Source organism: Sciurus carolinensis, chromosome 9 (genome assembly GCF_902686445.1).
Source record: "Sciurus carolinensis chromosome 9, mSciCar1.2, whole genome shotgun sequence".
Lineage (NCBI taxonomy): Eukaryota > Metazoa > Chordata > Mammalia > Rodentia > Sciuridae > Sciurus > Sciurus carolinensis.
In genome coordinates, this window is record NC_062221.1 from 63,241,859 (window position 1) to 63,258,675 (window position 16,817).

Genomic DNA, 16,817 nt, shown 5'->3' on the forward strand with positions numbered 1-16,817 from the left:
TGCCATTAATCCCTTTTCTCAGTGACTTTACTATTTGAATCAAAAGAAATATGCAAAATTAAATTGATAAAGCAGCGTTTTTGTTGCATAAAATTATGTCTTTGCAAGATATCTGCTGCCATAATCTAACCATTGAATTTCTGGAAGACAGCTTTCTACATGGTCTTTTAAAATCTTTGGCTTTTCTTTACTTTATAATTAATAAATGTATAATCATGTTTTTTATAAAATAATTTAGATGAAGTCTTCATAAATTATACTTCACATAAATAACAATCTATTGGAACTGGTTATTAGATTACTCAGAGAAGAAAATTGTGAAGAAAATTGGTTTATAAAGAAAAAATATTATATATTCCTAAGTTCTTATTTTGGAGTAAAAATAATTACTGCTCTCTATAATATACACCTGGTATTTTGTGTACAGATCACATTTTCAAGATGCGTTTTTTATTTTTTTACCTTTTTACGTCTTCAGCATTTTTCCTAAGGTAAATTGTCATGTGAATCTCTTTTAAGGTGAAGTACCACTTTAATTTTGTTTTATGTAAATTTGGGCATTCTTAAATTTGTTGGCGTGGGCATTATGAACAAATAACTCAAGCATGCTGTATAAAAATAGCTTTGAAACTTTTGCAGTCATATCTTAATTAAAAAATTCTTTGTGCCTAAATTATCTTCCATATATGGTCTATGGTGTTTTTAAGAATTTATCATTCTTATAGCAGAACTATTCTTACCATCCTTCATGATAATTTTTTTTTTTGTATTTATTCTGTTTGCTCAGTTAAAGGTTTTCACCCAAGTCAAGACACCAGTGTCTATTCCTTAAATTTGAATTTGGTCTCACTAGTGTCCCAACTCAGTGCTCTTCCTTCCTCAGTAATGATACATCCTCTTCTCTTAGTATTTAGATATTTTTTTTTCCTTCCTATACTAGGATCAAACCCAGGAGTACTCTGGCACTCAGATATCTCCCCAACTCTTTTTAGTTTTTATTTTGAGAAAAGGTCTCTTGTTATGGTTTAAATGTGAGGTGTCCCCCAAAAGCTCATGTGTGAGACAATGCAAGAAGGTTCAGAGGAGAAATGATTGGGTTGTGAGAGTCTTAACCTAATCAGTGAGTTAGTCCCCCATGGGATTAACTGAGTGGTAGCTGGAGGAAGTGGTTAATTGGGGGAATGACTATGGGGTATATATTTTGTAGCTGGAGAGTGAAGTCTCTCTTTGCTTCCTGATCAGCATGGTGTTAGCTGCTTCCCTTCACCACCCTCTCCTGCCATGATATTCTGCCTCATCTTGAACCCTGAGGAATGGAGCCAACCTTCTATGGACTAAGACCTCTGAAACTGTGACTCCTAAATTCTTCCTCCTTTATAGTTGAGCTGGTAGGGTCATTTAGTCACAGCAAATGAAAAAACTGACCAAAACATCACTCTAAATTCCCAGACTTGCCTCTCAAACTTGCCATTCCCGTCTCACAGATAGCTAGGATTACAGGTTTTTAGCACCTGGCAGTACTTGACCATTTTTTTTAATCTCTCTTATCACCCCCCCCCCCAAAAAAAAGAGATCTGTTCTTATCTATATTTGTTGATTGATTAATCAAATATATATGACACGACTTGTTATGTTTGTTATTTGTATTTTAAGCCATTGCAGTGGCTTTGTGTAAGTCAGCTTTTGCATTTGCAAGAAGCATAGATACATACATATGTGTGTATAGATGTAAATATAATACTAGTTGCTTTGTCAGATTGTATGAGGGTGATGCTCATAAAAATGATTTATAAACTAAAAGATATAATGTTGTAGTTTATGGGAGGGAAAACTGATCCTTCTGCAAATTAATTTCTGGCATCATCAAATGGAAAGCTTAGTTTTGTTTGGACAAAGCAATACTGAAATTAAAGAATAACTACACTGAAGCAAACCTAGAAGATAAATCTAATTTATTTAATACCAGTGGACTAAAAAGGACTAGGGAAAGAACATAGAAACCTGTACTGCAACATTACCCATTGAGAAGGCAAAGGTGAGAGCTGGGACATCTGGCTACTAGAGAATCATTTTTGTGAGCTGCCAGATTAGACAATTCTCTGTCGTCCTTTCATCAACTATTTTTTTTTTTCAGACTCTGGAGCTTAAAAAGAACACAAATCACAAGAACAAGTCCTAACCTAACTTCATGCCACATTGAATTTAACTGCACTACACTAAAAACACAATTTTTGTGACATGGTTGATATTGCCTTACAAGTTTTTATTGGTATCTCTTTGCCGCATGATATCTTTTGTGATATTTTAAGACACATGCCTAATGTCTATATAATTATTTAAATCACAGGACTGATCTGTATTTGGTGATCTGGAAACAGTATTATGAGTACTTTAGCTCCTAACATGATCATTTTTTATTTGTAGACATCGTACTGTATTTTAGTTATGTTTTAAGAAAGTCGTTGGGGTTTTGATTTGACACATTGCATTGTAGACTGTTAGCATTTCTACAAGATATACTTGATTTTCAAGAACCAGTTGCCTGTGTAAGTAGGAGATATTGGCATATCATTAACCTGTGTCCATCAACAAATATATGTCTTTTCCAGTAAGAGAGTTGGTTGACTTTATAGATACAGACTTTGGGGGCGGGGAAAAAAGGTGCTCTGGTACTCATGTAATTTTTGGTGAAAATTATTGTTTATTTTAATTTAGTTTTAAAAGAATGAAAGTAAAAGTAAGATAGGAAAGCACAGTTGAAGCCCCTAATTCAAGTTTGAGGAATTGAAGATCTACAATATTATGATCAGAGATTTTAATGGGTGCATTGGTGTTAGGTATCACAGAGACCAGGCCATAAAAGCAAGAGAGGTGAGCCAGGTAACTGTCCTCTGGCTTAGCATATAGGTGGAGGCAGGAAGCAAGAGATAGAACAATAGATGTCAGCCAGATTATTAACTCTTACAAGACATGTTCAGAAGCTTAGAATTTATCCCATGAGTGGGGGCCATTGAAGAGCTTTAGATCAGATTTTTATTTTAGAAAGACCTTTGTGATATAGAAATGGTATACAGATGGAGAACACTAGAAGTAAGAAAGCAATTGGCTGCTACAGTAAGAGGTTATGTTGGCTTAAATATGGGTACTGGTAGTGCAGGTGGAGAAGAGGAGCCATTTTGGAGATAGTCAAGTGCTTACCTAAAAAATAGAATTGACAGAATTTGAGTGCTTTGATGGGTAGGTAATGAAGAAGAGTTCATTAAGCAGTGAATACATCTATATTCAGCAATTACTAGGAATTACTAGTAGGAATATATGAAAATGAAGATATATTTGACAAAAATGAACTCAGAGGAATCTTCACCTTGGTTTTGTTTATAAATGTAAAAAATAATAAACTAACTTTTTTTTTTCTATTTGGCATTACATGGTATTTGGTTTTCCTATAGATTACTTTGCTGCCAATAAAAAATATAGAATGTTGACATGGGAAACCATATACAATATACATTAAGATTTGCAAAAAGCATTTATGAACTAGTATGAATAATATGATCCACTTATGTAAGTACACACACCCACATAAATACTTATGTAGGCACTATAACTTTTTAATGATAAACTATGAAAAGTGTATGTCTCCTGGAAAAGAAATTATGGGACTTATTACTTTCTCTATATTGGTTGAAATTATTATATTGAGTAAGTTTTCTTTTTAAATTTTATTTATTTATTCACTTTTGGATATTAGGGATTGGACCCAGGAACACTGTACCACTGAGTTACATTCCAGCCCTTTTTATTTTTTCTTTTCAGACAAATTCTGCTAAGTTAGGTTTAAGGTCTCACTAAGTTTTTAAGACTAGCCTGAAACTTTGGATCCTCCTGTCTTAGCTTTCCAAGTTCCTGGGATTATAGGCATGCACCACTGCAACCAGCCTCTTCTTTCAAAGAAAAAAAAATCCACTTTGAAAAATATTTCTTAGTTTAAGTGGTTAAAGTTCTTGGAGATAAAGAAGGTAAAAGAAAACTAGTGTTATATGCATTTTGTATATTTGTAGACCGAATCCCCGGATGCTAGAAAAACCTACAATGAAGAAATCAATAATCCTATAGAACATGCTGGGGAAATTGTTAGATGATGGCAACAGGAAGGATAGCAGATGGGTACTACCAGATGGGTGACCTCACAGTACAGGGGTTTTTATCTGAGAGTAGAGGACTGATCTAGAAGAGAGATTGTGGGGTGAGGAAAACATAGCTTCTCCTTCCCAACTCTGAAGGATATTTAACTGCTGACAGCTTCCACTCAGTAAACTTGAGGACAACACTGTCCTTAAGGGAGAGCCAGAAAGGTTTAGAAATACAAGGAACAGAGAAAGAGTGAGAATGTAAAATTCCTTACTTGTTCTGGAACTGAGTGTTGGGGACCCATTAAAAATAGTGATGTAGGGGAACAGTGGGAGTCTGGGACAGAGGACAGCAGCTCAGTGATGAAAGGGTAGGAGAGGCTATATAAGCAGGTGTCTATTATGGATTGAAATGGAAAACAGCACTCTTGTCAAAATTTGATACTCTGGATTTTGCTACAGTTTATTTGAAAGTGTGTCTAGGATGTAGATTCTTGGTCTACAGAGTCCTAGACTTATATAGCTGGGTCTTTCGATAATGATATGTTTAACTTTTTAAGATATCACCAGACTATTATACAAATGCTTGCACCATTATACATTCCTACCAGCAAAGAAAGTGAATTCTGTGTCCTCTATCCTTTTACCAGTATTTGGTAGGATCAGTCTTTAGTCATTGTAAGGTTTATAGTGGGATCTCGTTGTAGTTCACATTTCTCTAATAACTAATGATTTCGAGCATCTTTTCATGTGCTTATTTGTCTAATATTAATTCCTGTAGAGTCTCAGACAAAACTTATTGACAAAATTTTTACAATTTATCAGACCACAGCATAAAGCATAGGGATATTACGGGTATTTCAACAGGTCATGATTAAGATAATAATATAAAAGATGCACGATCAAGTTGAAAATATTTGCAAGACTTTTAAGAACACAGATTACTAAATAAGAAAAAGGAATTATTTCAATTAAGGAAAAAAAATGAAAACAGGAAAATATTTACTTGGTTTCCCCTGAACCAAGTTTCACTATAATAGGATACAAAAACAAAACAAAACCCATAACCAAATCCAACCAAATCAAAACAAAAACCACACTGCTTATCCCATGGTCAGTCTTCAGCATAACTCAGTCAATCCTGTAGTATAGCCACAGAGCTTAGAGTGCCAGAAACATCTCTGCTGCTCAAAAGCAAAGCAAGGAGCTTAGCCGCTAGTTTCACCAGGTCAACTTTCAGGTCTTTGTTCAGTTATAACCAGAAAACCAGAGTTCAAGGAAAGAATACATCACTAATGCCCAAAAGACAAAGACCATTCAGTCACCAAGTAATGACAAAACGTGAGTAAATTTATGGTGAAATAAAAGGAGCTTGCAATGGCTTCCTACTGAGATACCATTATAAATACAAATAGGAAGGTGTATGAAAACTGAACAGAAGACCAGGGTCCAGTCTCTGACCACTAGGGTTTTTTCCTGCTCCTGCCCCAGAACAGGTCTGATCTGTGCAAACATTTGTATAATAGTCTGGTGAAATCTTAAAAAGTTAAACATATAATTATCGAAAGACGCAGCTATTTCACTCCTGAGATATTTTCCCAAGAGGAATGAAAGCATATATCCTTACAAAGATTTGTAAATGTATCCCCATAGCATCTTTACTTGTAATAACCAACAATTAGAAACAGCATAAGTGTCCATCAACAGGTGGATGGATGAACAAATTCGTTCAATGGAATACTTCTCTCAATAAAAAGAAGTGAACTGTTAACACATACAACTTGAAAATAATTACGCTGAGCGAAAGAAGACAAAAATAAAGTTTTAGAAAATATTAATTATAGTGACAGCGCAGAGTGGTTCCAACTTTGGGATGATAGATATGTTTGTTATCTTAATTGCTGTAATTCTCAGATGTATACACATGTCAAAACTTTATGTGCAGTTTATAGTAAGTTAATGATACATTAATCAAGCTGTTTTTAGAAACAATATTATATTTAGATTTGATATTCTTATAATTGTGTTTTGTTTTTCAGGGAGGAAATCCTTCAACAGTCTTTGTGGGAAAGAGTATCAACTCATGTGATTGAAAACATCTATCTTCCAGCTGCACAAACGATGAATTCAGGAACTTTTAATACCACAGTGGATATCAAGCTTAAACAGTGGACTGATAAACAGCTTCCTAATAAAGCAGTAGAGGTTAGGATATAATTTAATTAAATGGGTAAGAAGCATTATCAGAAGAGAGTAGGAGCTGTGAATTTTAGGTTTTATTCTCACCACAGCCACTCTTTCTTTTTGACCTTTTACTCCATTTATGCTTTGTTCCTCATCTCTCTGTTGGAACTAACTTTTTAATGTTGCTACCAGCTACTGTTGATCTAAAAATTTACTAAGTGGGATGGTGTTTGCCTGAGGGCATTGGTTCTTCTTCCAAAGATAACATTTAACAAAAGCAGCAAAATTTGCTTAAATGTAAAATATAGTGAACAATTTCTGTGGATTGAGATTCTCTAAGGAAAACATTTAATAGAGCAAACATTTCATTTATTAATTTTTACTGGGCTCAAATTATACTAATCATTTTCAGTTAGGATCTTGCCAGATTAGACTTTAAGAATTATAAAAAAGTACCTTAAGGAATCCATTTTTGTTACCTGTGTATCTTGGTTGAGCCTCTTAATAGCTGTGTGATCTTTGGGCTACTTGTTTAACCTTTCTGTTTCCTCATCTAAAAAAATAGAAATTATATTGTTTCCTACCTCAGGTTTGTTATAAGGATTAAATGAGTTCAACTATCTAAAAAATTCTTAAATAATGCCTGGCCTGTAGTAACTACTCAGGAAATGCAGTTGCTGTTATGATCATCATCACTGTCCAGGTTGATCTGTCCTACACATTGCTCTATGGCGAGTGATTGTTCTAGCTCAGAGTCACTGCTCTTTGTGAGGTTGCTCACAGAATTGAAGTCAACAGTAACAGCAATTTTGTTTTTCATACTGACATTAAAAACAAAGTGTCAGTTTCTAATTATTCAGGCATGACTTCTCCTCTTTCCTGTCCTGCTTCAGTCCTGTGCTTCTTTAACTCTGTTCTGCGTTTCCGCAAGCCTCTCTTTCTAGGAACTCTTGCAACCTTTCTGCCTAAGTTGCATGTTGCTCAACCTCAAACAGTTCTCACCATGTTTACCCTGAACAAAAATTGGGGCGCTACTACCACCACTTCACTAGCTGTCCTCACTATTGGCTCTAACAATTTTCTGGGCCCTGTCCCATGAGAGGATATTTCATACCTGAGATTCAAGAAGTGTAAGTGGTCATAAAAACATCAGTGATTCTGTCTCCTGCCAAGTACTGCTCTTAACCTTAGGCACAATGGAAAGAACATGGGTCTGGTGAGGGTCAGAAAGTACAGATGTTAATACTCCACCACTCATTGTGCCCTTTTGACAATCATTTTAAACTTCTTGTGTTTAAAATGAGGGTGTGATAAACAAAATCTAACATTTAAAAACCCATTTAATCATAAGTAGATTTAGTTCTTAATTATTTTTTAATGCTGTACTCTTCCTTTCACTAGATAATTAGAAGCTAGCTATAAACCAGGCGGGATGGTGCACACTTGTAATCCCAGTGGCTTGAGAGGCTGAGGCTGGAGGATTGAAGTTCAAAATCAGCCTCAGGAACTTAGTGAGACCCTAATCAACTCAGTGAGACCCTGTCTCTGATAAAATATAAAAAAAGGCCTGGGGATGTGGCTTAGTGGTTAAGAGCTCCTTCGTTCAATCCCTGGTACAAAAATTAATTAATTAGTTAATTAATTAAAAGGGAAGAAGCTAGCTATAATACAATAGTGACTAATGTTTGTATCATGTTATATATTCAAGCTATATTTGAAAGTAATTATGCCTTCTTTCATGTCTTTGCTAAAAGGCAAAGATGTGAAATAGTTGACTCAATAAGAAATTTTGAACTTTTTATGGTGTAGAAGAAGCAGGCAAACCCAGATGTCTTACAGGTTGAAATAAACAAGTTAACTAAGCCGGGCATGGTGATACACATCTGTATTCCCTGTGGCTGGGGAGGCTGAGTCAGGAAGATGGAAAACCAAAGTCAGCCTTGGCAACTTAGCAAGGCCCTAAGCAACTTAGCAAGACCTTGTCTCAAAAATAAAAAATAGAAAGGGCTGGGCATGTGGCTCAGTGGTTAAGCACCCCTGAGTTCAATCCCTTTTACCAAAATAATGATTATGATGATGATGATAAACAAGTTAATTAAGTCTGCTAGCAGACTTTGAATGCAAACCTCATCTAAAGGATGTAGCCCTATTCAGCTCTACCAGGTGTTGTCATGTGGAATGTGGATATTCCCAGATTGTCCATAAAATTTATATGAAGTCAATTTTTAAATGTTGGTGACTAATTTCTAAAAATTTAAAACACTGTGCCTATCTGACCAAACATGTTAGGAAGCCAATCTTGTCTTGCCCACTACCAGTGTGAGATCTCTAGACCGTAGTTTATATTTGCTGCCTTTTTATTAATGTACTTTCCTTCATATATATTTCCTAATAAACTGATTTATCACATCTGTTTGACTTGATTTCATTTGTTATTTTTCATGTCGTATATTAAAGTATGTAGTATAAACACAGTTCTTTTTTCTTTTAAATAATTGTAGGTTGCTTGGGAGACCCTACAAGAAGAATTTTCTCGCTTCATGACAGAACCCAAGGGAAAAGAACATGATGATATATTTGATAAGCTTAAAGAGGCTGTTAAAGAAGAAAGTATTAAACGCCACAAGTGGAATGACTTTGCAGAGGATAGTTTGGTATGTCATTTTATTAATTAGAAGGTCAGCATTATTTTTTATATGATTTCTCAAATTGAGATTTTTCTAGATGAGACTATTTTTATATGACTATTTAAATTATTTTCTTAATTTAAAATAGTAAAGAAATAGTTTTATTGTCTGTAATCTGCCCTTTAACATTTCTCTGCTCTTCTAAAATCACCCTCTGCAATTTCTTCTTGGCTATCATTTCAGAAAAGAGTCAAACTTTGCAATAAACAGACTTGTAAACTTCCAAATATCATCCATTAGTCATTTCATTGACCTGTGTGTAGATAGCTAAGTCTAAATCTTTAACGACCATGCATTCAGTGCTTGCCTTGTGACAAGAGCTCTGCTAAGCACTTTGCAAGCATTATTTGATGTAATTTTTGGTCAGTCCAGTTGTCATTGGCAGAACTGGGATTCAGGACCTGCTAAGACTGCAAAACCTAGTTTCTGACCAACATCTAATATTCACCACCATAATCAAACCTTTATTAAGTATCTGTTGTGCTTAGAGAGTCATGAGAGAAACTGCTGAATGAAAGAATTGATTAGTACTCTAGAAAAGTATGTATCTCACCATGATCTGGTTGTAATTATTTGTCTTCATGTTTGAAAACTTTATTCTTGTTAAAGTTCCTTAAAGACTTTCTTAGAGAATGATGCCGTTTGCATCCATTCATTCAAAAGTTATAAAACTTTGAAACCAATTTTCAGTTAAAACAAATATCTAACATTTATGATTGTCTAAACCTTTTAAGCATTTATTTACCCTATTACTATTTTTCTTGCTCTTAACAGTGAAATGAATGGTTATTAATTTTTCTTCTGTTTTTGAAAATACTAATGAATAATTCATATGGCAAAAAAGATAGGTAAAGATGGTCTAAATTACTGACCCCTGAATACATTTTATGTACTTAAGTGTGTAGCATACCTGTCTCTAACTTTACCTCCCCTTCACTCATAGTTAAGTTGTTTAATGTGAGCCAGGAAAGGATTTCTACTGTTTATTTCTTAGAAAGAGCTCCTGTATTTTTTTGGAAGGGAAATGTTTTTATGCTATTTTAAATACATCTGTTATTTTGAATATTTACTAAACTGATACAAAATTACTGAAATGAGGAGACATTAAGTCAAACCAGCTTTTTCTTTGCTTTTATTTCAGAGAGTTATTCAGCACAATGCCTTAGAAGACCGGTCCATTTCTGATAAGCAGCAGTGGGATGCAGCTATTTATTTTATGGAAGAGGCTCTTCAAGCTCGTCTCAAGGATAGTAAGTAGGAACATGGGTTACTGAGTTCCGAGCATTTGTAGTGGTGAAGTAGTAGTGAACCCTGTAAAAATAAAACATTTCAGGGTATTCGTCATTAATATAGTTGAATATTTGTTGGATTTTTTAGTCAAGGGTTTCATGACTACTAAAAAGATTAAATAAATTAGTTTCATGATGTTTATATGTATTCCTACTCTAAGAAGATATAACTCAGAATATTTAGTTTGTTGCTGTACTTTGAGGAATTCTATAAGCAATTGTACTTTTCATAGATTTTAGTCACTTTTTTTTTTTTTTTTTTTGTGGTGCTGGGGGATTCGAACCCAGGGCTTTGTGCTTGCAGGGCAAGCACTCTGCCAACTGAGCTATATCCCCAACCCATCTTTTCATAGATTTTAAACATATAATTCTTATTCATGTGTCCATATCAATCATCATTTTTCCTTTATTTCAACCGATTTCATATTGATATATGAAATAGTTAAGAAAGTAAGACCTTTTAAGTAATAATTCATGTTTTTGGTAAGTAATACAATTTTTGATGAATTAATTTGAGACATTTTTTTTTTTTTTCCTAGCTGAAAATGCAATTGAAAATATGATAGGCCCAGACTGGAGAAAAAGGTGGTTATACTGGAAGAATCGAACCCAAGAACAGGTAAAATCAACTCTGTGGTCTCATAATGGTATAATTTTGTTCATTTTAATTCGAGCATTAAAATGTAATCTTTGACCAGACTCAGCGACACACACCTGTAATCGCAGTGGATCAAGAGTTCAAAGCCAGCCTCAGTAGAAGCGAGGTGCTAAGCAACTCAGTGATACCCTGTCTCTAAATAAAATACAAAAAGGACCGAGAATGTGGCTCAGTGGTCAAGTGCCCCTGAGTTCAATCTCCAGTACCCACCCCCAGCAAGATGTAATCTTTGCCTGGCTTTAGATTAATCCTAAGTATTTTAAATAATTTATATTTGCCTTTCTAAGATATAACGAATCTCTAAAATAAAGATTAAACCACCTAAAAAACTTTTTTAAAAGTCAAGTAACTGTGTTAATAAAAGAAAAGGGAGATAAACCATGCCCCTTTTGTGGTTGACTACTTTATTTCAATTCCCTATTTGAGGTTAAAAAAAAAAAAAAAAAAAAGGTAAATTATGAACAGGAAAAAAATGAAGAAGATTTCAAAGATGTATAGACTATAATTAGGAAGAAAAACAATATAATGATTTTTGCCATATTTTGTTCTCTCTGGATTTTTCTGTTGGCAGTCTATTCAGATTATTTTATTCCTTTGTATATTTTAGTTTGTTTGCAATATAAATATAAAAATTCACAGGACATAGAGTTGTAGAATTTGTTCTTTAACATTGAAAGAGCACTTCAGAAGAACAAAATGGTAAAGTCAAATTATAAATAACTAAAAATTGGTAAATTGCAGGAAAATGTATGTCATTAAAGTTCTCATCCCTGCCTTCCCACTTATATTCCTTCTTCATTTTTAGCTTGTTTTCCTGTCTAGCATTCAGTCTTATACCATTGTTCTTTTCTCCTTAAATGAGTCTAAATAGAATATAGAATCTAAATATACAAACAAATGAAATTTAAGAAAAAAGTAACATCCAATCTGTTTTCTGTTCTTGATTTGTTTCTTATATCCACTTTGAGAAAAAAAAAAGACCAGAAAAATTAGAAGAGAAGATAATGAAAAATTGCCAAAGAACATATACTTTGTTCTTTATATTTTTATTTTCATTTTAACTAGTTAATTGACTAATATAATCAACACCCTATTTTCTTCTAATTTCACACATTTCTTGTTCCATAAACTATCCGATTTCTCAACTTGACTCAAAATACTGAATGCAGTCTCCCCCTCCTCCCCAAAGCTCTGTCTTTCTCTTCCTCTCTCTTCTCTCGTTTTCTCCTATTATAACTTTGTGGAGAATGACTCATTAAGAGCCATTAAGCTGGGAAGGTAGACAGAGTAGTGATTGAATCATGCATGTGTTTAGGTTGCCAGTTATCTCTACCATACACATGGGCTGAGAGAAGGGGATCTTATCAGAGGAGGATTTCTGGGGGATCCATTAGAGGCTTCTGACTTTGAGACAGGAAGAGGCACTGATTGATTAGAAAGTGCTGTTGTAGGACAGATAAACTCAAGAGAAAATTGAATGATTTTTCAGTTCACACTTAGGGAAATTGGGCCTAAAATATCCATAGCAATCAACAGTAGCAGAACTTGCCTCAGCATCTAGTGGTAAATATCCTTTGCAAAAACTTGGAAAAGATTCCTGGTTGTCGGATTTTTTTGTTTGTTTTTGGTTTGTTGTTGTTGTTGTTGCTGTTGTTTTACCAGATCTTAAAGAGAAGTAAAGAAATTCATTTTAAGATCATTGCAAAAGATCTGTAAGCTTAGAAGAGGAATGAAAACCTTTCAGAGAAGGGCCTTCTCTCCCCAGTTACCGGGCAGCCTGTGTACCCCAGCTGACTGTGGAACAGTGGCCATAAATTTAGGGTGTGGAAGGGAGGTGCTTCAGAACCACCTGGGGAGATGTTTTTATGTATGCATATTTAGTTTCCTTCAAAAGATAGCCTCTAGACTCACCAGTCTAGTTCTCTTCTAACCTTTTGTCCTTCCCACTCCCTGTTGAAAACTGCCATTCTAGACCTCACACTCAGAAATTACAGTAGAAAACAAATTGTAGGAGAGATTGAGAAGTCTCATATTGCAAGTTTAGGTAGCTGTGTAACAGTTCTGTCTTTTGAGTGACAGGATTTAGCAGGAAAAGGACAAAAAAAAAAAAAAAAAGATTGTCCTGTGATAAAATATTAGAAATACATGCTACATGTTCTGAAGAAAAAAAAACTATTATGTTTTTATTTTATGTTTTTCTTAGGTTTCTAGGAAAATTCACCCTTTGAAACATTTTCACCTCGTCTGATCTGAATTAATTTTCAGGATAAATAAGAGAAAGTGTCTTTTGAAGGCTAAGTGTCATGGTAATAGTGGAGTGGGTGATGGCTGGAAAGGTAGAAGTGAAAATGCAGGCCAGGGCGAGTGGAGGGAACCCCATTAACCCTAACCCAACCTGTCCTATCTCAGACTGAATAGAAATGTTTAAGCATATAGTAAAATTTCTCTTTAATAATATTTCTCCTAAAGTGCCTTATCTTCAGAGAGTAGTAATTGATACTTCCATTTACAAGCTAATTAGTTGCATTTAAGTGTTAATTCTTGTTTAAGTTCTTATATGCCATAGTTGTGGTACAGTTTGAAGCAGTCTTATTGTAGTAACTTGTTCAGGTAAGTTTCTTTTTTCATAAAGTTTTGAATGAAGAATTGAAAAATGATAAATAAATTTAATTTGGCACAGTATAAAAGTCTTGTTTTCAAACTTATAATGTGTATATGTATGTGTATTATGTTTTCTTCCTTTGTTGAGCTTTATGAACAATTACAAAGAAGAAGCTGAAAGTGAATCATTTAAGAATGTTAGGTACCTCACAGGAACAGTCTGAAGTGTAATTTTTAATGAAAAGACTTTTTTAAAAAGCCAAACTAGCATTTTGTATTCAGTCAGGAAAAAAAAAAAAAAAAACATATATCAACAGATGTGACTTCTTGTGAGCATTTATAGAGCGTCACCTTTTCTGTTTTCAGGGTTCTTTTCTCTAAACCTGAAGTATACCCTAAGGTCAAGAAAAGAAGTATATAGTAAGATACCTAATGCTGTAGCTTCAGTAGTAGAACATGGCAGCAAAAGTAAAATGTAATAAATAGGTCTAATTCTTATTTTTTTCCCCTTTCATAAGGCAAATTGCTTTGCAGTCATAGATCACTTACCCATATTCATCTTAGGATACTGTGTTTTCTCTTATTGTGATTAAGCTTGTGTCACCTATTAGGCAATAGTGATGTACTTATTAAAATTGGACTCTGTTTTTACAAGTGCCAAATTATAAACATCTAAGCATAGTCCTCTTTTCAATATTTTGAAGTCTGTTCACAATGAAACCAAGAATGAATTGGAGAAGATGTTGAAATGTAATGAGGAGCACCCAGCTTATCTGGCAAGTGATGAGATAACCACCGTCCGAAAGAACCTGGAATCCCGAGGAGTAGAAGTAGATCCAAGCTTGGTAATAAATATTACTGAAAAGAAAGACAAATCTGCTTTCTTAATCATTGCTTTGTTCTGTACAGTGTTACTGCTTCTAATGTGTAACTTAGATATCTAAGTACTTAATTTTACTTTGATTATTTCCACATTTGCTGATGCAAAAGCTTGGTTATTTCAATTTTTTGAAGTTATTGTGTGAAGAAATATTATTCTCAATATTGCTTTTTAAAGGATAATCTATAAATAGCAAATTGAAATTTGGAAAATTGGATTTTCTCGGGCAAGTTCAGCAGTTCTTACAAAAAAGGATGAAACTGACCCAGATCTGTGTACCTTAATCACACTGTTTTAGATTATAAAATAGAATTTCTGCTTAAATATGGCTCATTTCTGTATATACATTGTGTGTCTTTTGCAGTCAAGTATAACTCAATTAGATATGATATATTTAGAAAAAATGTGAATTTTTTATTGACTTGGATAAGACTTGTGTTTTCTCATTTTCTTCATTTATGGTAAATATGAGAACAAAGACAATTCATACTTCAAGCTACTTTTGCTTGCCTTCATAATAATTATTTGCCACAAATTTTTAAAAAACAAAACTTTCCAGGCCTGCATTTCCTGCTAGAAAGTAGGGGTTCATTTTAATTAGCTTAAGTGAAATTCAGTTAGAAAAGTAAATCTATTGGGGAGAGCAGTCATACAAAAGTTTCAGAACTACCCATAAGATTTTTTAAAGATTATGATTTTGCACTTGAGGAATGCTTGCTTTAAATTTCACAACAAGAAAATTGGTCAACATGAAAGCAATTAAAGCTGTTATAAAACTAACATTATTTATAAATTGAACATGAGATTTTTAGTTGAGCATAGATTTAATTTGTCCACATTGGTCCTAACTCTCATTAACACAAGGTTGTATAGACTGAGCCTCCCTAGTTCAGAAATCTGATGTCGTCTAAAATCTGAAGCTTTTTTAGCTCCAAATTGATGCCACAAAAAGAAAATTCTAATCTGACCTCAAGTAACTTATAGTCAAAATGCAGGTGCACTAAAAACATTGTGTAAAATTACCTGCAGGTTGTGTGTAGGTGTATATGAATTTCATGGTTAGACTTGTGTCCTGTCCCCAAGGTATCCTCCTTATATGGATGCAGATATTTTAAAATCCAAAAATATTCTGAAATCTAAAATGCTTCTGATCCCAAATATTTTGTGTATATTCAACTTATATTCAGTCTGATACTTTAAAATTTTATGTTGCTTTGGTTAATACAGTAGGAAGAATTTTCTCTTGGAATGGAAAATGCTGTATGATTTTTTTTAAGCTTTTGCCTGTATCTTAGACTATATGGATTAGAGATATATATCTTCCTTTCTCTTAGCAAGAGAAATCTCATTTTTTTTTCAAGTGACACTTTGTTTAGTATATCTTATAAAAATCTAAAATAAGTAGCTAACTACCATGACAAGAATATTAGATGTCAGGAGATGTAAATTATAATACAGTTTCATTACATTAACCTTAGTAATTGATATCTCTCTGAGCCCCACTTTGCCCATCTGTCAAATGGTGTTAGTGATATTTGTTCTATCTATGTAGCATTATTCTTCTTATGTTAAAAAAAAGACAATAGGTATGAAGAAGCATTGAAAGCTCTAATAATATTATGTAGTAATAAAGTGGTAGGGATCATTCTGGTGTGATAGCCGTAAAATTTAATTATCAAAAAGGAAATATTAGCTAGGCATGGTGGCACACACCTGTAATCCCAGCAGCTTGGGAAGCTTAGTCAGGAGGATCGTGAGTTCAAAGCTCGCTTCAGCAACTGGGCAAGACCCTATCTCTAAATAAAATATATAAAGGAACCGGGGATGTGGCTCAGTGATAAGCACCCCTGGGTTCAATCAGTACCAAAAAGAAGGAAATATTGTTGGGTTAATGCACATGGTCCTAGGAGAACAGATTCCTGGTCCCAACTCTGCCCTTGGGCAAGGCTCTTAACCTTTTTTTGCCTTGGTTTCCTTAGCCTTAATTAGGCAAGAATAATTCCCATTCTATCTATTCTACAGACTGATTGAATAAAACAACATGCTTATTTAAAGCATTCCATGTTTTGAAATACATAAACTAGTAAATGTAATTTTGACTTGAAAACCAACGTAAGTGAATAGAAAGGGCTGATAAAATAACAATCTTGCTGTTGCTTTTAATTAACATTTTTATATTAAATTTATGTACAACTTCTCAGTGTGGTTGAGCAACATGAAGATATAAAATAACACTCTAGTTTTTGTTTTCTTATTTTAGATTAAGGATACTTGGCATCAAGTTTATAGAAGACATTTCTTAAAAACAGCTCTAAACCATTGTAACCTTTGTCGAAGAGGCTTTTATTACTACCAAAGGCATTTTGTAGATTCTGAGGTAAGGTTTTC

General features: G+C 33.9%; 1 protein-coding gene across 4 annotated transcripts in view; it reads left to right on the forward strand.

The window, feature by feature from the left end:
* Opa1 (OPA1 mitochondrial dynamin like GTPase) overlaps window positions 1-16,817 on the forward strand; it is an 81,533-nt gene that overhangs the window by 40,916 nt on the left and 23,800 nt on the right. For all 4 annotated transcript variants that reach the window (XM_047563309.1, XM_047563311.1, XM_047563310.1 and 1 more), the window contains 6 exons: window positions 6,170-6,335; window positions 8,816-8,968; window positions 10,143-10,251; window positions 10,830-10,909; window positions 14,254-14,394; window positions 16,690-16,806. In XM_047563309.1, coding sequence (XP_047419265.1) covers window positions 6,170-6,335; window positions 8,816-8,968; window positions 10,143-10,251; window positions 10,830-10,909; window positions 14,254-14,394; window positions 16,690-16,806 — 766 coding nt within the window. The remainder of the gene's footprint in view (window positions 1-6,169; window positions 6,336-8,815; window positions 8,969-10,142; window positions 10,252-10,829; window positions 10,910-14,253; window positions 14,395-16,689; window positions 16,807-16,817) is intronic.